Raw genomic sequence first — 24,959 nt, forward strand, 5'->3', positions numbered from 1 at the left:
TACATCAGCCATCATTATCAATTTTGATTTGCGATGGTTCAAAGGTTAAAGTCGTCAAGATTGGAATAAATTAGTATAAGTACCGTACAACAGAACTTTCAGGCCAGCAGAACATCGGATCGCCAGACCAATGGACCTTCGGACAAGCGGACGTATGTAAATTCGGACAATCGCACGATCTTATCAAATAAGATCACGCTGTAAAACATTTGTTAATAAATGTTTTAAGAGTGTAATTTTTGTTTACATTGAAAAAGTATTTCATACTCTACAAGTTTGATTTCCGCTTGTATTTACCATTGACAAACCATGAATGACTTAAGACCTTTATTTTATATTGTTATCAATATTGCATCCGATATTATACCATGCACATTATATTTTTATCTAAGTTTAATAATACCTTTTGACATTTGATCAAATCTAAATGTTTAAATCTTTAAATGCCTTCAATACACATTCCTCTGTTCAATTTCGTTTAAATGGCAACAGTTACCATACAAATATTTATTCGTCGGCTGAGTATGTCTTCCGATTGAAACCCTATAATTACCTTTTATCAAATGTATAGTCACGTTGAGTCTAAATTATGACTTGTAATAATATTATTAATTAAGTTAATTCACGACTGTATTATAGTTTATAGTAAAGGTCAATCAATTTATACAAAAAGTATACTATACTATACCCAAACCTTTTAACCATTGACGAATAAATGAAAATATAAAAATATAAAACTTTGTTTCTCCTTTTTTTTTTACGATTTTAACCCTGAGTTTTAACCAGTCGTGAAATTGGATATCGGTACTAATTTTGAAGGACATTCGATTTGGAAAAAAATAAAAATAATAAACTTTAAAACTTATTGTTTATCATTAAAATTCTAGTCATATAAACAATAAACATATCTTTTACTTTATTGATCTGTTTTAATAATTAATGTATTTAAATCTAAAAATAAACTAATCATCCAATTTAAATCACGTCGATACCATCGAAAACCCCTCTCGGCACCTCGTTAATGAGGCTTTAAAACTTTACCAGCGTAAGAAAATTGTAAACTTTAATATATACATATGTACATATACGTACCCTACATATTAAAACACCTCACTGTTTTATGAATATCTTCGACTAAAGTGGGAAATACTCATAGATTAAAGAATTTTGAAAATGGAAAGTGAATTTTATAGATGGACGTTTTATTGACAGTTGGATTTAGAAAACTATGCCTGCTTACATGGGAGATGATGGCATCTCACCTGAACAGGTAAGGAAAGAAATTACCTTTTTAATACATGTTATATTTTAATGTTAAAATATTGATTTGAATTCTGGGTGAAGGAATAACACAACTCATTCAATTTTTTGAATACTCTTAAAGTATGGTCCGGTTTTAACATGTGAGTCTATTGAACGTAAGTGGTTGATTTATTGTACTGTATAACTGTAAAAACTATGTGGATACTGGTATATATATATATATATCTGTAAAAACACATACTGGTTACCACAGAGTAGTCCAGTACAAACTTTAGGATTTACATTTTGGGATTAGGGGGTTGGTTGGATGGGGTGGAAGTTCGTCCCCTTGCTTCCTCCTAGGTTCAATCCTGTTGACGGAATATCAACATCCAAAATTTTATCCACAATGTAACGGAAAAAGGAGTACCATAAGGCCCGACATAAGGCTTTGATTTTTTCCCCAAAGGAGTGATTTTCTATACTAGTGTGTATCCTCTAAATATTGTTAATTTACCAGATATTGTTCAAGTACTGGGACATGGCCGTCTAATAGATCAGCCAGAATTGAATATCAAATCCCAATTTTAAATAGCAAATAAGTAATCAAACTACGAGTAAATAAGAGACGAGCAAAGAAATCAAGTGATACAGGGGAAAGTAACATGTTTTTCTATTGTTATTGTATTGCTTAGTAGCTGTCAATTTAAAGTATACTCCACACGCTTTATTCATTTAAAACCACATCATGTATAGGGGTATACGTTTCCTTGGGCGACGTTTAGAACGAACTTCGCTTTTGTTTTTGGCACATTTTGTTCAAAATGAAAACAAATATTAAAAACAATCTCGTGCTGTATAGTGACCACAAAATAGATATAAAATTAAATATAATTATTTGACATTTAAACACGTTGATGATTGTAACACATTATTAAATTGAACGCGACACAAACATGAATATTTGTATTAATATAGAGAAATGTAAACAAAAACATGAAAAATTAAGCTACCCAGCCTATCTTTAGTTTTGACCATTGCTTCAAATTTGAAATGTTTGATTGATGATATATGAATGACTTTTAATACATTGGGCTAAGGAAGCTGTGAAATAGCTATAAGTAAATGAATTATGTTATGGTCAACGTGAATAGGACATACTATAAAAGGTGTATACAGTGTAATGGAGAAAAGGTAGTTAACTTATTTATGAACCCTTTGATAAAGCAGAATCATTCAGGAATATTGAATGATGACATTTCAAATTATTATGAGATCATGTTTCAGAGAAGTTGCATTATCTAGATGTACCTGATCATAAGTATAAAAATCACTACGAAAGTGTTTGCCCAGACAATTGCTACTTAAATCAAGGTTCTGTATTACAAAGATCAATATCCACTTTATCTCTAAGGAACGTCCCTTTTGTTATGTACTTTAAATAATTAAAACCCAGCATTAATTGCATGTAATGTAATGTGATAATGAAAATATCAATATTTAAATTGTTATATAGTAAGAATTAGTTCGTGTTGATTTTCCATTGCATGCAAAATCTATGTAGAATGTACATTTGTAAGATATCGGTGAGAGAGAAGGTCAAAGTTTAATATTATCTGTTACCCCTTTACCCCCCTGTCATCATGGCGTACCAAACGAGTTCAATATTTTTCTTCATTTATCATTGCCGAATTTGGGTATATTAAAAAGTTAGAGCAAAGACGTAGGATGTGTTCGGACAAAGCGATACGCTTTTTGTCAGAAGTCGTCACTTGTAAACTAGTGTGGTGAATCTCTTACCCTTGTGTTGGTCTAGTACCCAGCAGGGTATATAACAGTAACTAAGTAGAATGTAATTATTACAAAAATGTGGTATGACTGCAAATGAGACAACTCTATACCAGGCAGAGACCACACAGCGTAGAAGATATCAACATTAGGTCACCGTAGGGCTTCAACGATGAGCAAAACCATGACGTAAAACATTACTAATGCCTCGAAATGACAAATGTAAATCAATTCCATGTTCAAATGAGAAAAACGGCTATATTCATAGGTAGTTCGCATGTTGAAAAAACCGTCTCGTCACGAAGATGGATCTAATACTTGGCACTGGCCGTTTATCATTCGTCCATCAATTCATTTCAGACAATATGACGCCTAAATAACTCTTCCCACTAGACATTAGTTCAGACAGTAAAATTCACCAATCTAGACTTCTTTTAGGGTATAAATGAGGTTTCTTAGATTATGTATAACAACTAAATATCAATAAACGGCTTACAAATGTATCAATTAATTTTACACGATTCATAAAATCAAGGATATTCTGTAATAAAAAGTCAACAGAAGATTATAGCAAAAAACCAAAACAAAAAAAACATTTTATTTGATAAGTCAGAGAACAAACTTAATGATGTTGAAAGAATGATTCAATCTAAGGGAGCTACCATTTGATTTTTATGGGGGGGGCTAGGATGAAAAATTTTGTCCTGCATTTTTTTTTAGCTGTACTCTCTGTCCTGCCTTTTTATTTTTCACTCTGTTCGGTCCTGCCTTTTTTTTTTTAGTTTATCCTGACTTTTTTTTTTGCAAGTGTCTCATCCTGCCTTTTTTTTTAATTAAAACTCCTGTCCTGCCTATTTTTTTCAAATTTCATCCTAGCCCCCCATAAAAATCAAATGGTAGCTCCCTAAACACAGAACATACCTATACTTCATGAGTATGTATAAGGACCTAGAAACATAACTTACACAAAACTAAACTTTAGTCAACATGATGCTTACAACTGATATTGATCTTATAATAATACACTTGTGCACTGACGTCCGTTCCTCATGGTCTTTGCGAGTTGCGCTGACGTCGGTTTCTCATGCTGAATGTGAGTTTTAAAACACGTATGTCCAAAGTTGGGAACGTCGTCAGTTGTTGTAATCTAATGTTTTTCGTTATGTGTTGATGGCAGGTCATTAATTGATTGTTTCTGATAAATTTGTTATGACTTTAATACACTTTGGACGATTTTCAAAAAGTCTGATATATTGTTTTGACATCGGTCTAATTTTGACGACTGCTGTGTCTTGATCACTTTTTGCGCATTGGTCTTCTGTCCCATGGCCATATACCCTTAAGTTTCCTTTAAATCAGTCATTAGAGCAGTGAGGAATACTGTGGCATTTCGTTTTTTTTAGAATCTTACGAAATATGACGAATTCCATTGTTTGTAATTAAAATAGCGAAAACATTATACCTTTGGCTAAATATTCATTGTAGAGAATGTGTTGAATCGACAACTAAGCTTGTGTTTTATGATTTTAAAAATATAACCAAATAACGTAAGTCATTAAAACAGCAAATTATGGTATACAGATTATCTTAATTACTGTGAAAAAAGAGTTGTTATAAAAAATAAGAAGATGTGATATGATTGCCAGTCAGACAACTATTTAAGTTTGAATCTAAGAGAAAATATGTAGATAGTATATAGATATGTATTTTTTTCCCCAAAAGAAAAAAAAGCAGCAGAAAAATGATGCTTCCCATGTTTACGATATTGACAGTTTCCTATATTCTATAAACAAAATGCAATATATTGTTATTGCTTGATTTTTAATTCTGATCATTACATTACAGAGAAAAATCAATGATGCTTGTCTGGAAGGAAGTTTGAAAGATATTAAAGAATGTCTTGGACAGGACGGTGTTTCCCAATATGTTAAGGTATGTCACCGTTTTGTTAAAACAATAACACTTTTAATGAGATGTTAGTAGTATACACGATGAGTGTACCGATAAACATGAAATTAAGATTCCTGATTTGCAATCGTTGCAACATTGATTTACATACAACTGTAAGAAAGATTTACAGCACTTTAATTAGGATAATATGGTGCTCATATCTTTAAACTTCAGTCAAACTGGTGTTGCTGATATTTTTTTCATATAATTATAGTATATAGTGTACACATATTGTTTTTGTCTCGACTAAGACGAACATTGCTGAATGCTAAATATGGGAGTTTTAATCGGGCAACGGCGGCAATTCTTTTTCCAGAGAACTTTTCTTTTTTTTTAAATTGAGATAAATAATATAGTACATTGTATTTGTGTTAACGAAATATTATATGTCTGTCTGCATCTTAACAGGCTCAGCAGTTGTGGATTGAAGAGAGTCCTCCTCTCCCCTTTATCAAGAATGAGTGCAAAGACATTTTATCAAAAAATATTTTTAATTTGAACCTAGTTAAAAAAAATCACACTTTCAGAATCTCTGCAGTTGTCGTTGTTTTTCAGGGGTGTCAGCAATATGGTATTTGTTAAATGTTGCACATATGTACTTGGTCTTCCTTAAAAAAATGTTACGAAATCGTTAGCTTTATTCGTGAATGAAGTTAATTACTGTTTTCTTTTTATTTCATAATAATCTGTTTGGAATCTGATTTTGTTTCAGGACGGCATGATGCCGATGCATATTGTAGCATGCAGCGGACGGGAGGATGTTGAAGAAATTATAAGCTTCTTATTACAAAGCGGAAGTGACGTTGATGGACAAACTAAATCAGACGAAGACACAATTCTCCACCTGATTCCAAGACATAATATTATTCGGATAGCTTTCCCGACAATTCTAAAAATACTGGAATATAAACCAGATGTGTTCATTAGAAATAGGGTAAGGAAAAATTATATTCTTCTTTTAAGTTTTAAAATTTATATCATATATGATGTATTTTTTATATCATTTAGCTTTTTCTTATACTTCATTATTTCTGTCTTTCCGATATATATATAACAGTAATTTAAATAGATGCGCAATTACGTACATTTAAAGACGGACTTTTCACAGGCACTTGTCTAAAAAAATAATACCTTATGGTATATAGGACTTTTTTTCTGAGACAAGTGCCTGTGGGACTATTTCATGAAATAAAAATGATATCACCATAAGGCTTTGTTATGTCTCCATTGATTTGCGCGTTTTCATAAGATTGTACTTCATGCTTCAATGTACCATTTCATCAGACCACTTACACTTAAAGGTAATTTTTATATTTCAGCATTTACGTTCACCCTATGACGAGGCAATAGCTCTAGGGTACTATGAGCTAGCTAATGTTTTAGACGGTAGTAGAAGTGCGCAAGATGCAAGAAAATATTACGAGCAAGGCATTGGCGCTATGTATGGTGTAAGTGAACTTACTATATCTATAGGTTAAATTCATCATTTAGTCATTTCATTTTTACAATCAAACAATACGATAGGATACCAATTATGAGTAACAATCACAAATCCTGGTATCTTTAAAGAGTTTTTATTTCAATACGGCATTGAACGGGTTTATATGCACAGGAACGTATATGTTGACGTACTGTCCCCATGTATGCATAAAGTTTGTTGTAGTTGTACCACATGGTAAATGACATATTATAATTAAATTATTGTATATCTAATAATTCAATCAGAAATTATTTTTCTTTTCTTTTCAAAACCGAACTCCACGGTAATGAGGGGCGAGTCCATAGAACGTAAGACTTTATCACAAAAAGTCTAATATTTAGAAAATTACTGTCACATTCCTGATTTAGTACAGGCATTTTTCGAAGAAAATGATTGGTTAATATAAATAAAAGATGTGGTATGAGTGCCAGGGAGACAACTAAACATCTAAGTCACACTGCATAAAAAGTTAACAATTATAGGTCAAAGTACGGCCTCTATAACATGGAACCTTTGCTTCCAACGAACAAACCTTGCTTTGTAGATAGCAAAGCAATGATATTAGATAACTTGTAGGTGTTGTATACGTTTGCTTTGTTTAATATTAGGCAAAACTAGTGGAGGCTGTTATGAATAGCAAAGAAGATGTTGCAAAAGACTGCATAAAGAATGGTGCTAATGTTAATTATGTAAACGAGGTTAGTAGTTATGGTACAAAATAAGTCAAGTTATTCATAAAATTTCTTGTGAAGTCCATAATTAAGGCTTTATCAAAAACTTTATACATTGGGAAATGTTGAACACTTGAAAGGTTAAAGGCAGTATCGTTTTATTTGTAAGATGCAGCGAAAATATATTTTACAATGTTGATTTATCCTTCATTTCAACTGTTTGATTTTATCCTTCATTTCAACACTACATATCTTTATCTGAGCATAAACAAGAATTATTATACACAGATTTTAATGATTTACTTGACATTTTTTCTGCAACAAAAATTGTTGAAAAGTTTGATATTACGTGCATATATATTTATAGTTTCTTGTTTTTTCAGCATGGGGCTGGTGCAATACACTACCTGTTTACGCATTATAATCTTCCGCCAGAAAATATTCTTCCATTATTGTTCACCTCAAAAGCTGATCCGAATCTCAGAGATTATGTAAGTTTAGATAATGTATGAATTTGAATAGTTCCAAACGCCTCATAGGCTCATACCCTTCTTAACTAACCAATATAAGGTATGAATGTAATCTGCCTTGAAAAGTAACAAATAAGATATTAACAGCTTTTAGATGTAATTGGCATTTCATCTTTATTTGCAAAAAGGAAAATAACAATAATACCAAATTCCGAGGAAAATTTCAAACGGAAAGCCCCTAAACAAAATCAGAAGCTCAGACACATTAAACGAATGAATAACAACTGTAATTTTTCTGACTTGGTACAGGCATTTTTCTTATGTAGAAATGTATGCAACTGATTTGGTATTTCGTTTATATATGCAAGAGTCAACTCTATATCAAGTTTCCTTAAATATGTGTGACTTTAAATGCGATTTCAAATACTTGCCCTTTGGTTTCACCTTAAATTTTAAGTGACCATTTGGTCACCAAGGCCTTGTACTTTTTGTTCATGTTTCTACGATAAAGGGTGTACTTGTATATGACTTGAAAGATTCTGAAATAGAAGTATCTTCATTATATTAGTTCCAAGTTGAAGAAATATTAAAATTCTAGACTACTGGAACAAATGGTGCAGTATATGTTCCTAGTGGAATAAAATAATGGGTATATAATGTATAGCATATCCAACAAGAAAAGATACTATAGGATTATATAAAACAAAGTTTGTGGGGAACTTCTGTTTTGCAAAACAAACACACATACTTGTTGATAGAAGCACATTGAAATCATATCGTCCAGATCGTTTGTTCAAAGAGATACCTATCATTCGGAAAAGAGATATAGAATAGGTATATGGCTTGTAATGAATTAATGGACGTCTTTAGTTTTCTATGTTGTGTTTTGTGTACTATTGTTTGTCTATTTGTTTTTATCTTTTTTAGACATTGCGTTGTCAGCTTTTTATCGGATTATGAGTTTGAATGTCTCTCTGGTATCTTTCGCCTCGTTTTCAGTTGATATTATTGCAAACATTGAAAATGTCATTAGTAATTATTTCATGATATAATTTATATAAAGATACAAAATACTTCACAGCATTGAAGATAAAACATTTTTTTGTAATTTACAGGAAGGTGATAACTGCTTAAATTTAGCAATCAAAAGTCAACGTCTTAGAGAAAGTGGAAACATGTACAAAATTGTAAACCAATTATTAGAGAAAGGTGCACTCTCCACCGTCAAGGATTTGGTACGTACACTCTTGAAAGGAGTTTAATAATAAAAAAAAAACACCTAGAAATAAAGATATTAAATTTTGAAGAAAAAATCCGACATTATACCAATTTCTTAAAATGTTTAATAATTACATAATGAATAACGAGAATAATTAAAAATCTAGAAACAAATGTATAATTTGTCGGCCAAACTCTTGAATTAAAACGGATGTTTTGAAAGGAGATGAATGTTGAAGAGAAAAAAAACCAGATACCAAAAGTAACATTTTATAATTTTATTCGTCCGAAGTTCTATTTTGTAGTATAAATCTTTACAAGAACACTCAAATCGAAAAAGTTAATACATGCATGTATAAATACTTCAATACGTCAGACGCCTTATGACCAAAACGAAACTAAAGAAATTTGCACAATCCACCACACGTCATATCTACCTGCATTAGGCAGGAGTAACTCTAGTTTCTTAATGGTATCTAATTATAAACGGAGAATTTAAGAAAATTATGAAAAAATATACACACAATCTACTTTAGTCTATTGCAAACATTGAACATTTACCAAACATTGGTGCCAATAAATTTCCGTTTCGTACAACCATATGCAAGAATATGTCTTATATACGTCTCTGAGAATACGTTCCAGAATTCTATGAAATCAAAAAGACATCCATTTTCACATTTTGTTATTTTTTCTTTCTTTTATAGGATGGACATGATGCTTTTGCTATAGCTACATTAAGAGATTACAAAGACATAGTTAAACTGATTCGAAAGTTCAGAGCTGGTCACTTGTCTGTAAGTTCAAAGAAGATTCGAGTCAAACATTTTTTTTTGAAAGAACGGTTTGAATTTAAGACAGTTATTCTTATTTTGATCTACAGCTAGTGTTTGAAGCCAGTTTGTAGTTCAGATTTGTATCATAAAGTAAAACCATTACACCATATGTTATATATTTGACTAACCTCTTGTTTTGTTAGCTCTTCGTTCCTCATTTTAGCTCACCTGGCCCGAAGGAAGGGCAAAGTGAGCTTTTCTCATTACTTGGCGTCCGTCGTCCGTCCTCGTCCGTCGTCTGTCGTCCGTCGTCGTTAACTTTTACAAAAAATCTTCTCCTCTTACACTATTGAGACTAATTTAACCAAACGTATCCAAAATCATCATTAGATATCAAGTTTTAAAATTGTGTCCTATGACCCTGCCCGTGAACCAAGATGGCCGACATGGCTAAAAATAGAACATAGGAGGCAAATTTAGATTTTGGCTAATATTTCTGAAATCAAAGGATTTAGAGCAAATCTGACAGTATAAAATTGTTCATTAGGTCAATGTCTATCTGCCCTGTAATTTTCCGACCATTTAGGCAACCCGATGTTCCGTTGCTGCCCCTAAAGAGGTATTTTTAAGAAAATTTTGCAGCTTTTGGTTATCATCTTGAATATTATGATATATAGAGATAAAATGTAAACAGAAATAATGTACAGCAAAGTCAGACCTAAAAATAAGTCAACATGACCAAAATGGTCAATTGACCCCATAAGGAAAAAAATAATTTTCAACTGTAACTGCAGGCCAAGTTCATTATAGATAGAGATAATTATAAGCAGCAAGAATTTCATTTTTTGTTAAAAGTAAGATCTACAAACACATCACCATCACCAAAACACAATTTTGTCACGAATCCATCTGTGTCCTTTGTTAATATGCATAGACCAAGGTGAGCGACATAGGCTCTTTAGAGCCTCTAGTTTTTTTCGTTATCTATCGGTTTATTTGTTGATGCAGTATGAGCTATTTTTTCTGCCTTGTACAACATGTTTTTTTCCCTTAAAAATCATAATTTTGGGGGAAAATTCACCCTCAAAAGAGTATTCTATATCTATCGTTTAACTTTATTTTGCAAAAAAATCTTAATGTATGTAGAATTAGACGAAACTCTTATATTCGAAAGAAAAACATCGAAAGTCCGACTTACTATAAAGATGAACTGACACCCAATTGTCTTTTTATTTTCGTTATGAAAAATACTGGTAGCAAGGAATATAATACATTTTATTGTGTAAGTATTCCAATTTGTGTACTTTTAATTTTTAAATAGGACGAAACGGTAAGATTATTTGCTCTATTTCAAAGCCTTTATCTGTAAATGTATGATGTAAAAAGTCATCTTGTGTGTTATTGATCTTACTATATTTTCAGACGTATATTTTCAGTCTGCTATTTTTGTTTTCTTTGCCAGTTTCTTATTTTCTTACTAAGTAAATAGTTAAGCCCTTATTTCCACAAACTTGACTGTATGATTTTTCAATAAAATTCTGACCTGAATTTCAGCTCATAATCTCAGCTAATATGGAGATAAGAATTGGTATTGTATCATAAACAAGTTTCATAATGCAACATATGACGTTCGAAAAAAAAAAAGAATCATATATGATATGCAAGTTACTTTATTAAACATGTACAACTTTCAATATATACATTTTTAAGTATGTTTAGTGAAAAAATCCTGATAAATTAGAATACTTGTAGGACGACGAAGAACCCTTTATTATTACACCAACGGTAAGACGTCGCACATGCATGATATAGAAACCCACGTACAATTTTCCTTTACGAAATATATTTTATATATTTTTGATTTAGCATGTACTGGTTTATTTGGGTTATGTTATGAAAGACGTTGCATATGGATGTATCACACTGTTTTCAATCTTCTAGAACCATCTAGCTTCATTTTCACACTCTCCCGCATGTGATTATATATATATTGCCTCCTGCAAGCACTGTCTTCTTTTGCTGATTTTATACTCAGATCATGCAAAATCTATGCACAAATTATCTATGTACAGTGCTTATTTTACTTTTAAAAGCACAATATATTTTTTTTTATTTCTTTATACCTTTTTAATGCCTTCATTTCAGCAATATCATTAAATTCGACTTCATCGGTTTAGTTTGTTCTGTGTTTGTCCCTTTGTTTGTAATGTTTAAGACGTTATACATACTTGTATTTGGCTTCCTATTCATAGTCTTCTAGTACTGAACAGACTTTAATATAGATATTTATAGTGCGGATCGAAATTGTTGTCATATTGTTGTAAAATTGAACGATCATTGATTGATATTTGGTATTCTGTGTATATCTCCTTTTGTCATATGGCTCCCCATGCTCTCAAATACTAGCAGATTCTCGGTTTTCAAATTGTATTGGTTGAGAGTTCCTGATCAAGATTAATACATAAAAGCGCTACGAAGGAATCAAAGTCATTAAGCAGTATTTTTATATGATGACATATTTTTCAACACTTAGTCAATAGTTATCAACGGTACCAGGGTTATAATTTAATTAATAAAGCCAAATAATTAAAAGTTGAAAAGCATTGAGGACCCAAAATTCCAAAATGTTGTGCCAAATACGGCTAAGATAATCTATGCCTAGGATAACAAAATCCTTAGCTTTTCGAAAAATTCAAAGTTTTGTAAAGAGGAAATTTTTCAAAAAGTGCTGACTACTAGCCTGTTGAAACTCTGGGGGACGAAACGTCCACCAGTAGTGGCGTCGACTCGGTGCTGTTAAATAAAATAGTTATCAAAGGTACCAGGGTTATAATTTGATACGCCAGACGCGCGTTTCGTGTGCATAAGACTCATCAGTGACGCTCAGATCGACCCAGTGGAATACCCTGAATGGTAGACTGTTATACTCCGGGGAATCATCATCTGGGCAAATTTATAAGTTATTGTTTTAGTTTAAATAGAATGAAATTCAAAACAGTGTGGCTGTGGACATTGATTGACACATTAAATTCATCCATTGACTGGGACAATTTACGTGAACGTTTGTCTGTAACGACCACTGTTCACGACGTACCTACGATAGACATTTAAACTGTGGGGTCACCAAAGGTTTCTTAACGCCTTTAATTATAAAATAATTCGAACAATTAATCAGGAATAACCTTTATGTTTTGATTTATATAATTGATATAAATCAAAACATCGTGTTATTTCTGATTAATTTTTCGAATTCCTTTATTAAGGTGCTGAGAACCTTTGGTAACCCCATAGTTTAAGTGTCTTTAAAAAGTGCATAGTGAGCAGTGGTCGTTACATACAAACGTTCACCTAAATTGTCCCAGTCAATGGATGAATTTAATGTGTCAATCAATGGCCACAGTCACACTGTTTTGAATTTCATTCTAATATGACACCAAGGCAGACATTTATAATTACATGTATCTACAAATGCATTTGAAAAAAATATATATTTGTAGGTTAACTAACGCCTGAACATTTTAATATTGTTTATTCTTTTTTTAATATTATCACAACTTTCAGTTAAGATTTGACTTAGAACCCATGTCCTCATATCGTAAGGTAGCATTGCTAAAATTTACCATCTCTTCAATTTGCTCCTCGAGTTGGACACGGTACCAGAATACTAGAAAATGACATCAGGACAAAGTATAATGCATTATTATTATAAATTTTGAAATAGTTGTTACAGCTGATTAGCCTATATACTTCCTTTAACCGGTGTAACAAATAGCAGAACATGATTTCAAAGTATACGTGTTATCGTCATATGATTATGTAATTGTAATCAACAGTTGAATCGTTGACAGCTGTTTTAACTAGAAATAGCCCGATTAAATAGATCAAGATATTGTTTCGCTTTGTTTATATATAACTTGCAATATTGTAGACGAATAAGAAATCGCACACTACACCGGTAAGACTGGATGTTCACTAAAATTCACTATGTTTATTTGTTTGTTTTACAAGTTCACTTTAACATTAAAGATGAAAGAAGGGACTCTTCAAATTTTCATTAGATTAATTTTTTACTGTATCCGACAACAGAATTGCACGATATGTATGTTCAAAACTTCCAAAAAGCCAATATGACTGACATATATGTATTGACCTAATGCCTTTAGTACATTTCAACTGTTGTTAATACGTTACTGTATCTGACAACATAATTGCATGATATATATGTTCAAAATTTCCAAAAAAGACCATATGACTGACATATATGTATTGACCTAATGCCTTTAGTACATTTCAACTGTTGTTAGCACGTTTCTGTATCTGACAACATAATTGCATGATATATATGTTCAAAATTTCCAAAAAAGACCATATGACTGACATATATGTATTAACCTAATGCCTTTAGTACATTTCAACTGTTGTTAACAAGAATAGAAGGAGACAATTACTCTGCCGACTTCTCAGTCTCGCTCATTTTGAATTTCATGTGATTCCTTCAGTTTATGTTTATCGTCGTGATTTTTTGTCCAAAATAAGTATGACCAATCCCGCAGCTCACTAAGGTTATATAATATGAGATGTTTTCCACAGTTCGATCCTGATTTAAATCCAAATTGAGGTCATATACTCGGTAATTACTGATATATGTTGTAAAATCTACTATATATAAGGTAAAAGTATTATATAATTTTGTAGGAGAAAAAGGAACATATCGTGCCAGCGGTAAGGCAAATGTAGTTTTTTTTTGTCCACTAACATGCATGAAAAATATTGTCAGACTAAAAAGAAAGAAGTATTTGTACATATTATACTATATTATCTTAATCTATCAATGCCAAGCAATTACATTAAACTGAAACCTTATGTATAGTAAACGTATGGCATTGAATATACTGCTTTAAAGTTTTGGATATGTGATATTATAGATTGCTTTTTAACTTATTGGCTTTTTTACTTAAGTATCATATACCGCTTAACTATGATATAATGCAAAAATGATTTTTAAGCTTTGTTAACTAAAATGTATTTTATATACAAATTAACGTATTTACTAATATAAAAAAGAAGATGTGGTATGATTGCCAATGAGACAACTATCCACAAGAGACCAAAATGACGCAGAAATTAGTGGCCTTCAACAATGAGCAAATCCCATACCGCATAGTCAGCTATAAAAGGCCCCGATAAGACAATGTAAAACAATTTAAACGAGAAAACTAACGGCCTTAAACATATTTGTGTTGTTTGAAATGAAATAAAATGATGTTGTAGAAAGTAAAGAATCACGACACACCACGGAAAGCTTCAGTGGTAAGACATATACCTACTTGCACATCACATTACGAATTCAATCACAGTGTTTTATTAAAATTCAAATGTTTGTCTTATATTCCAATTGTTCCTTTAAACATGTTAAAGGCAATTAATTTTATGAATTCAATCACAGTGTTTTATTAAAATTCAAATGTTTGTCTTATATTCCAATTGTTCCTTTAAACATGTTAAAGGCAATTAACTTTATGAATTCAATCACAGTGTTTAATTTGAACTAAGACGTTTGTTTTAGCTTTCAATTGTTCCTTTGAATGTTATGTATATGCACTTTATGTGTAATTGTTAGTGCCAATGAAAACAAATATTAAAGAATGATGTTTTTATAAAAAGGGACAATATAGAAAAAGTTACCCATCAACACATGATCACACAAATGACCATTCGTTTTTTTTTTATGGTTTTACAAGTCATAATTCGAAATCGATTCTAAACTTGGTTTTAAGTATATCCGTCAGAAATTACCCACGAGGCGGGTTTCAATTAGTTTATAAAACCTATTTATTTTGAATAAGATACGAATACACACGGAAAACAAGCAAACAAAATGTATCAAAAACCAACACTTTTAGTTCAACAACACTGATTGGAAAATACCCTAGCACAATGAAATACAATGAGTTAAATTTTTGGGGTTTGTAACAGCAGTGCTTTGATTTATCATTTTTGACTGCTGTATCGTTGACCATACACTAAATCACTGAAGATCACTAAAGATCACTGGGGTAAAGCTGATGACCGTAACTGCATTCACGGTCATCCCAAGATGTCGGATGAAAAATTAGGTCAGTTTCTGTATTGTCTGTTAAAGTGTTTCTATATCATTTTCTTTACAAATCATACATTGAAACGATGTAAATTTATAAAAGAATCACTCGGAAATCACTAATTACTTCTGAGAAATGTGCATGAAACGGGAAATTCGATTTGAAAAAATCGCCAAGATGACCGTAAATCACAATCGAGATGACCGTAACAGAATCAGCGATTCATAACAAGGCTGACCGTAACTGCTATTAAGATGACCGTAATTTGTAAATGATGACCGTAACTTTTAAAGGATGACCCTCAATTCTAAGAAATATCCGTAATTATATAACTATCTTTTTGTATCAAATGATTGCCAAAAGACATGCAAATGAACAGTAAGGGAAAACATGCCACAAAAGCGCGATAAAATGACACCTTACAAGCATAATAAAAAAAAATGGGGTGCACAGCCTTCAACTGCTCGACAAAAGATTTTTGTTTGTTTCTGGGATTCCTTTTAATGACATATAATAAATACACATTTTTAAAAATGCCAAAAAATTGCATGTACACCCATTGATATTATATCGTCTTTCATTTTGTCGTGCAAATAAAATAACAGAAATATTTTGAAAATATCATTCGAATAAACTAGTGAAGGTGAGCTCCAGCAAAGTAGATCCTTAAAATAGTATTGTTCAAAAAGCGTATCACAAGGCGGAACGTTGTCAATTTGTATATATACAGAAATGTTATTCATACACTCAGGATTCTACTTCTTCAAAATTATCTCCCCATTACGCCAGTTCATGCTTACAATCGTAGAAATGGAAGCCATTGTAGGGATGACGCTCTGCCAATTTTGCTCTTGAAAACTGATAAATTTATCCACATAGCACCATTACGATCGATCGTTATATGTCAGTTATATTTTAAAAGACAAACGTATCTACTAGCTAATGAGCATTAGTTAATGATCTTGTCTGCATTGATTCAACTTAAAAATATTGTCTGTTCGGATGTCAGATTGAATTTTTGAAAATTCTTAAGCATTTAAAAAAATTCTAATTAAATATTTCGTGGAAGGGCAGACTAAACATTTTCAGTGGTTGAAGATTGTAAACCCTAGTTATCACACACAAGAAAATCATATTTTTTCGAAGATATCCATTTTCATCATCCAAATTAAAAGACTGTCGTCAAGTACTTTTAGAAAAAAATAGCTATTCGAACACACCTACTATGTTTTTGTGATTCATTAGATAGGTATCTCACTTGACCCATATATTTCATCTTTTCGTACTGTCATTTTTTTACGTTATAAAGTCAACCTGTAGCTTTGATATATAATAATGATAGAATCTGAAGCGAGATGTTATATAAAATACTCTTGCTTTGTACGTTTTATAGACAAAATATACACCCCAAACATGCCCTAACATAAAAAGGTGCACTCGATTTTTCTCTTTTCGATACAATCGTTACCTGTAGTTCAGAATTTTTTCTTGATTTACATAATGGAAGGGCAGACACGAAAATTTCTGAACTAAAAGATTGATATGTTCTCCGTCCGTGATAAAAAAAAATCGGAGGTTATGCATTTTCTACATCCAACTTTAGATACTATATATAAAAAAGAAGATGTGGTATTATTGCCAATGAGACAACTATCCAGAAAAGACCAAAATGACACAAACATTAACAACTATAGGTAACCGTAAGGCCTTCAACAATGAGCAAAGCCCATACCGCATAGTCAGCTATAAAAGGCCCCGATAAGAACCATGTCGTCGACTTGATATCTTATTGTTTTGCATTACTATGTAATAGATACATTGAAAACTTATGCAAATGGTGTTTTTAAAATAAGAAAATTGTCGTCTTATTTGTTTCTATTAACTTTTTAAAATTTTGTCACTATATCAAACATTACAGTTAACATTTATCGCTTTCTCGATAATCACAGAGCTTCGATTCTTTTGTTCTATTTCAAAAGCGTTTCCGCCTGCATATATCAAGACAAATTAAGATTTAAATCTGCTTCCTCTGGAACCATACACATGGGCTCGATTTCCAAATATTCGTATGTATTATTAATGTTTTTAATGCTCCATTTATTGGCATTATGTTTTTCTGGTCTGTGCGTACGTTCGTCCGTTCGTCTGTTTGTTTGTCCGTTTGTCCAGCTTCAAGTTAAATAAAATTGAAACTTAGTACACATTTTCCCTATGGTATGATCTTTTTAATTCTAAAGCCAAATTACAGTTTTATCCCATTTTCATAGTCCACTAAACATAGAAAATGATAGTGTAGATGAGGCATCCGTGTACTAGGGACACATTCATGTTTCTTCAAATTTTCGTCGTATCGCTGTCAATTTGTGTTAAAATTTTAACGTCGATATCAATAAATATTTCATTGTTTACGAGAAATATGCAATTTACTATCATTGTTATAAATCCTAAATATTGCCAATTATATTATAGTTCAAAACAAGAGGCTGTCACAACGACAGCAAACCGGATTTATTAATATTTATTTGTGTCCTGGCAATATCACAAGAACCATTACTGATGAATGGTGAAAGTGAAAATCGTCAATATCAAATTTGACCTCCATTTTGTCATCAGTATCAACATCTTAAAATTTGGAAAGCTTAGATTGAATGGTTCATGAGTAAATGCAACAACGTGAATGGAAACGCCATTTCACAATCTTTCAAGAACCATAACTCCTGAACGGTAAAAGTAAAAATCGTCCTTATTGAACTTGACCTCTAATTTGCCATCAGTAACAACATATAAAAATTTCAAAAGCTTTGGTTGAATGGTTCATGAGAAAATGCACGGACAGTCACACGACTGGAAACACCATTTTTTCAATCTTTCAAGAACCATAACTCCTGAACGGTAAAAGTCAAAATCGTCATTATTGAACTTGACCTCCATTTTGTCATCAGTAACAACATATTAAAATTTGGGAAGCTTAGGTAGAACATTTCATGCGTAAATGCACGGACACGACTGGAAACTCCATTTTTCAATCTTTCAAGAACCATAACTCCTGAACGGTAAAAGTCAAAATCGCCATTATTGAACTTGACCTCCATTTTGTCATCAGTAACAACATATTAAAATTTGGGAAGCTTAGGTAGAGCAGTGCATGCGTAAATGCACGGACACGACTGGAAACTCCATTTTTCAATCTTTCAAGAACCATAACTCCTGAACGGTAAAAGTCAAAATCGCCATTATTAAACTTGACCTTCATTTAGTTGTTAGTAACAACATATTAAAATTTTAAAAGCTTTGGTTGAAGGGTTCATGAGTTAATGCACGGACAACATTTGATTGCCGCCCGCACGCCGCACGCCCGCCCGCCGTACATCCCCAAATCAATAACCGACATTTTTGTCACAAAAATCCGGTTAAAAAGAAATTGATGAAACATATTTATATCCGCTAACCGAGCCCTTATTGAGATCTACAAACTCAACAAAAAAGCTTTGAATACAATACGGATATTTCTTAGAATTGATGGTCATCCTATAAAAGTTACGGTCGTCCTATATTAAATTACAGTCAGTCTTTACAAATTACGGTCATCCTTTACAAGTTACGGTCATCTTTTTACCAATCACGGTCATCCTTGTTTTATGTTACGGTCATCTTGAAAATATTTTGATTATGATTTACGGTCATCTTAACGATTTTTTCAAATCGAATTTCCCGTTTCATGCACATTTCTCGGAAGTAATTAGTGATTTTCGAGTGATTCTTTTATAAATTTACATCGTTTCAATGTATGATTTGTAAAGAAAATGATATAGAAACACTTTAACAGACAACACAGAAACTGACCTAATTTTTCATCCGACATCTTGGGATGACCGTGAATGCAGTTACGGTCATCAGCTTTACCCCAGTGAAGATAACACCTGTTAGTATTGTTTGAGATTTAATATTTTCATTGCTATATATCGATATGATCTAGAGTGCAACTTAGAATCTGTTAATATAGTGTTTCATTGAAGTTTGCAATACATAATCTTTGATTTCGGAATTTTTACATTTTTTTTTATCTACAGGTGTCATGACTTCCATCGTTTGAAATTGTATTATTACATGTAATTATGTTTTTGCACTTAATTATCCAGAACATGTTTACAGTATTTTGTAAAATTTAATTGAGGTGCTCTTTTGCAAACATATTAAACTATATGTTCAGTAGAAAATCAAACATTTAGCCCAGTTTTTGAAGAAAATGTGATAATCACGCATTAATGATTGTCATACAAGTAAGAGGTTTACCTAGCTATATACCAGGTGTAATCCACCATTTTCTGTCAGGAATATGACAATTGTTATCCATTCGTTTAATGTGTTTGAGCTTTTTATTTTGCCATTAATTTTGATATGGGACTTTCAGTTATGATTTTTTCTCGGTGTTCGATATTTTTTGTTATTTTATTTTAAACCCCAGTTTCGTTATTTTATCTTAAACCTCAGTTACACAAAATTATAAAACATGCACCTGCTAAATAAACATACATTTATATAAACTTTTAGAACAAACCAGAGGTTAATACCCCACCCAGGACATTGGTAAGAAATGTGACAGTTAACATTCACTCTTCGGTTTGAGAAATCACTATAATCCATGTTTGATAGCATTTTTATCACATTTGAACCTTTTGTAGATCTTGAGATATACCCTTCATATATTTTCGTATTCCATCGTTGTAAATATTGGTTAAAAACATCTTTTTAATCTACGAGGACATTGTTTTTCTGAAATCAGTTTAAATTGATCCACAAGCATGCAACTAAACACTCGTATTATAAAGTTAATGATATCGATATGAATTCTAGTGTCATGTTTGTTGCCTTTTTTGCGGACTATACGGTATGGTGTTTTCTCATTGATGAAGGCCGTACGGATGCATGTAATTTATTACATTAACTTCCTTTGAACTTTGATGTAAAGTCGTCCCATTTACAATCATTTCAAATAGCATTATTGTCATAACTTAGAATAAATAATTCCTCTTGGTCTCATGATTTCTTGTATTTAATCATACAATGTATATGTTTTACTTGAGTCATTTGCAACGTAGATTTTGTTCTCGCTTGTTTATTTTCCAGTCGAAATGTGTTTTTCCCTTCATCAAAACTTGTATTCAGATTTCGTCCCAAGGAAATCAGTTACCAACTTCAAATTCAAATAATGTTTTATCATTATGGTCCGGATCTGCCATCTTTTAATTGCCTTTTTATAAATCGCACCAATATTTGGGATCCTGATATGATTTTTGTAGTATAATTTTATATAATTATAAGTCTGGTTTTGATAATTAATACTTCTTAATTCATAGAAGCATTTATGTCTCAGTTTTATTTATTCCAATATGAGTTTTTGTCAACAAATGATACTGTCAAGATAATAATTACACGTTAAGCTCTTGTGTTAAGAATTGGAATATCAAATAAATAATATATATAATAATAGCTTAAAATTATTGAAAATATTTTACCTTGTTTTGAATAGAATTTGTTCAATTCAATTTTGTATATTTTTTATTGAACGGATTATATGCTATTTTATTTTGCATCGATTGTCTTCTTCATACGTTTGAGTGGTAAAATAAGTCAGTGTTGATATTTCCAGTTGTTTTGATCATTTAAGTATATTTAGTTTTTAATACTATATTTTTAGGAGGCACTTAAGCGTGCTGTCCGTGTAAGTTGGGTTTGGTTTGCATGTCTCGTATTGGTTGTTGATTTTTGCTGTATTTATGTATTAATGATAACTGCATCAGCATTCTCTAACCTTAATATTTTGTAACTGTGGAACAATGTTGGCAAAAAACAATTTAAAGAATCTTTGGTTCGGTTTATTTTTCAAAAGGACAACTAGAAGAGCATTGACGACCGTTGCTGTAAGAAATGTTTCAACAAGAGAGAAAAAATATGAAATCAAATTAAAAAAAATCAATAACAAAAAATCAAATGAATCTTAAATCAAACCAATCTAGTAAATCATATGAGTCGTTACCGGAATAAATCAAAATGGCAGTTACGAAGAAATATATGATCTTTGTTATACTCATTCATTTATATGAAGAATGTTTTCTTGAGATCATTACTTGTATTTGATTCCTGATTCCTGATTTATCTATTTTTTTTTAAATCTATTAAATTTTGCCTTTAATTTATTTTATTATTCATCGTAAAAGTAAGGATTGAAGTTAATTTGGTTTTTTTTTTAACGATTTGTTGCTTTTTTTAATAAAAAAAATATCAATATTGTTATTGTGTACTAATGTGTATATGTTACTTATAAGAATGGTATAATGCTTTACTTGTATGTATCAACAATATTTAAAGTAAGTTTTGATAAATTCCCAACAACAAAATATCCCAACAATCTACAACATTTCATTTTTATTCAGGACGAACCTCCTGCTCCAGTTGTAGAACCTGTTAAAGAGGTAAAATGAAACACAACCTTCTTGTAACGGTCTTCTATTATCTAACATATCTTGCTTTTAGCACATTTATATCCAATTTATTTTCTTCTCAATATTATATAAACAACAATTTTGTCTCAGTTCTGCACATGGTGTTTCTAGGTAGCAATTATGTTAACTCACAGCGGTGTTTGGAAAGTTTTTTATGCACAATATTCTCTAATTTGACCAAACTGAAAATTAGCACATTCGCAATAAATATGAAATATAATGACATCAAAACATTACGATTGCAAACAAAATTTAATTTCAGGAATTCGTGTCTTGCGCATACACATCGTCTACGTTTTAACTACTATTGAGTTGGTAGTAATGTTGGTGGACTGTTTGTTATACGACTTCTATCTTTTTAATGCTGCGATATTGAAATTGTTTAACGGATCTATTATTTCTATATACTTCAAGCTCATAAATTGTTTAAACTGTTCTTAATTTATTATTGCAATTTCCTTAAGTCAATTTAAAGTCAATTTAAGTCATGTTATGCTCTTAAATGTTTTATATTTTGTCCTTTCCAGTGTTTCGAACTAAAGCATATCTGTTAAAAGTTATGTTAGAGACACATATTTTTCTTACTGAAATAATGACATTCTTGTTTAAAAGGACTGTAAATTTATAAAACAGCTATTATCTATAGGTCTCTAAAGTATCTTTAAAAATTCATTAATGGTTTGATATTACGATTTGTCTGAATTTTTTTTTTTTTTTTTTTTAATGCTGAAAATGTGGGTTATATCATTGAAGCATTGTTGACCTTAAATTATCCAATCGGTTAACAATCTCCCATTCAGACAGAGTTGTCGTCCTTTCCTCCTCAACCTCGAGGAGGAAAGGACGACAACTCTGTCTGTATGGGAGATTGATCGGTTAATCGTATATTTGCATGATACTGTTTAGTGCTTTTGTCTATACTCTTTTATATGCATATTTGTAACTTCACAATATTATATACTAAAACTTATTTTTTCCTCTTGTTTACCATAGAAAACTCAACTGATGCACCAGGTGAGGCCTTGTCGGTGTATTTTTGTGTGGCTCAATGTTGTTCACAATTTACTAACTCTTACATCAAATTGATATAACCATTATACAGATATGTGGTCCTAATTTGTATTTGTTCATTTTTTCGAGTTGACTAACTCAATGTTTTTCACAATTTACTAATTCTTACATCAAATTAATATAACCATTATACAGATACGTGGTCCTAATTTGTATTTGTTCATTTTTTTAGTTAACTTTGTCAAAAGGATGAAACCTTTGCAATAAGAAAGTGTTGACATATTTTCTTTTTCTCATAAAAAGCAACCTTGTCAAACTGCATATTTGACATAACTCTTATACTTGGGTTTGCAGTAGTCGTTACAAAGACTAATCTAAACTAACATATGCTCTTTCATGTAAACATATACCACCTAACTGTCACGATAAAAAAAAAATAATTAATTATTCGCCACTTTGCTTGTGATGTATAATAGAGTTGTAGGAAATGAAATAGTCATAAGTTTCGTAACATTTGACCGTTTTCAGTCAAACTAATTTTCAGAGATTGGTTTGTTCATTGAAATTAAGGAAAAATGTTATGACGTAAATTACAGTTATTGTTGTTTATTAATATTGAATATTATCAACAACACTATAGATTTCCATTTCAATAAACAACTTTCTAGTACTAGTACATGTAATATTTATTTCAGCTTAACCAAGATTTACGGAGAATTAAAACAGTGATAGTGATGCGTATTGAATATGAAATGGAAACACCTTTACACAAGCATTATCATACAAATTTTATTCGAATGCCTTATATTACATGTATTATATATTGGTATTGTATTAATTCACTATCGGTCATACATTTTTTGTGTGGGTTCAACTGTTTATTTCCTAAAATTTGTATAAAGTTTTATATATGAAAAAAAGATGGCTAATTGTTGTTATCTTATGAATAGAAGGTATGATGATCGAAATCTGCGCATAACATTTTGGTTAGTTAGGATTTGGATCAATCTTGATCCACATCAACATGTTTCATGAGGCACTGTTTATTCTACGTAACTAATCACAGAGTCTCAACCATGTTGGTTTTGCACAATCTTAGTATTCAATAATCGGTTTTGTTGTGCATTGGGTTTTTACTGCTTGTGGTTGACTGTTGTCATGTAAAATCATTTATTATATTATAATACTTTTGTGGTGTTCCCGGTTTTTAGGTAAGGTTTATTTTTTGTTTTCTGTTCTGTTTTTGTTTTTTTTTTTGTTCATTGTTGTTTGTCCTTAAAACTTTTATCTTAATCTTTTTTAGTGTTTTGCTATTGCGTTACATTTGTTTGTTTATTTTTGACATGATTTTGAATGTCCCTTTAGTAACTTTCCCCTTTATTTTAAATATTTGGCAGAAAAATATATATAAGAAACCAAATAGATTTGTTCTCTTGACAGAAAGGACTGTGTATAAAAGAACAATGTAAAATTATTTACTAAGTATCTGACCAGGAAAAATGGATTTTCCAATGGAACGATTTAATGAGTTAAATGTGGCCACGGTATGACTGGTTGAAATGAACCTTGTTTTAAAAATCATGTCTCGTTTAATCAGCGTAAAAAAAGAGTATCAAAAAGTTTGATTTTATTGGAGATCATTTCGTTTTAAATTCGTTGTTTAGACTAAATATGAAAACAAATGTTTTAAACATTGCACGAATAATAAAAACTTTCAGAAATGGCATGATTGCAAATGAAGCAGCAGACAAG

At 31.2% G+C, this 24,959-nt stretch overlaps 1 protein-coding gene across 5 annotated transcripts in view; it reads left to right on the forward strand.

Annotated features, from left to right (window-relative positions):
* Positions 1-993: 993 nt before the first annotated feature.
* The window catches only part of LOC139513352 (putative ankyrin repeat protein RF_0381), a 32,120-nt gene continuing 8,154 nt past the window's right edge, over positions 994-24,959 (forward strand). Inside the window, exons 1-12 of one of the 5 annotated variants that reach the window (XM_071301758.1) lie at positions 994-1,270; positions 4,876-4,962; positions 5,693-5,914; positions 6,300-6,428; positions 7,069-7,158; positions 7,515-7,622; positions 8,717-8,836; positions 9,527-9,616; positions 11,348-11,380; positions 14,291-14,317; positions 22,128-22,166; positions 23,190-23,210. In XM_071301758.1, the coding sequence (XP_071157859.1) occupies positions 1,229-1,270; positions 4,876-4,962; positions 5,693-5,914; positions 6,300-6,428; positions 7,069-7,158; positions 7,515-7,622; positions 8,717-8,836; positions 9,527-9,616; positions 11,348-11,380; positions 14,291-14,317; positions 22,128-22,166; positions 23,190-23,210 (1,008 nt within the window). In that variant the 5' untranslated portion in view covers positions 994-1,228. The remainder of the gene's footprint in view (positions 1,271-4,875; positions 4,963-5,692; positions 5,915-6,299; positions 6,429-7,068; positions 7,159-7,514; positions 7,623-8,716; positions 8,837-9,526; positions 9,617-11,347; positions 11,381-14,290; positions 14,318-22,127; positions 22,167-23,189; positions 23,211-24,959) is intronic. The other 4 variants (XM_071301767.1, XM_071301775.1, XM_071301791.1 and 1 more) reach the window with 4 other exon arrangements.

Source organism: Mytilus edulis, chromosome 1 (assembly GCF_963676685.1).
Source record: "Mytilus edulis chromosome 1, xbMytEdul2.2, whole genome shotgun sequence".
In the NCBI taxonomy this organism is placed as follows: Eukaryota; Metazoa; Mollusca; class Bivalvia; order Mytilida; family Mytilidae; genus Mytilus; species Mytilus edulis.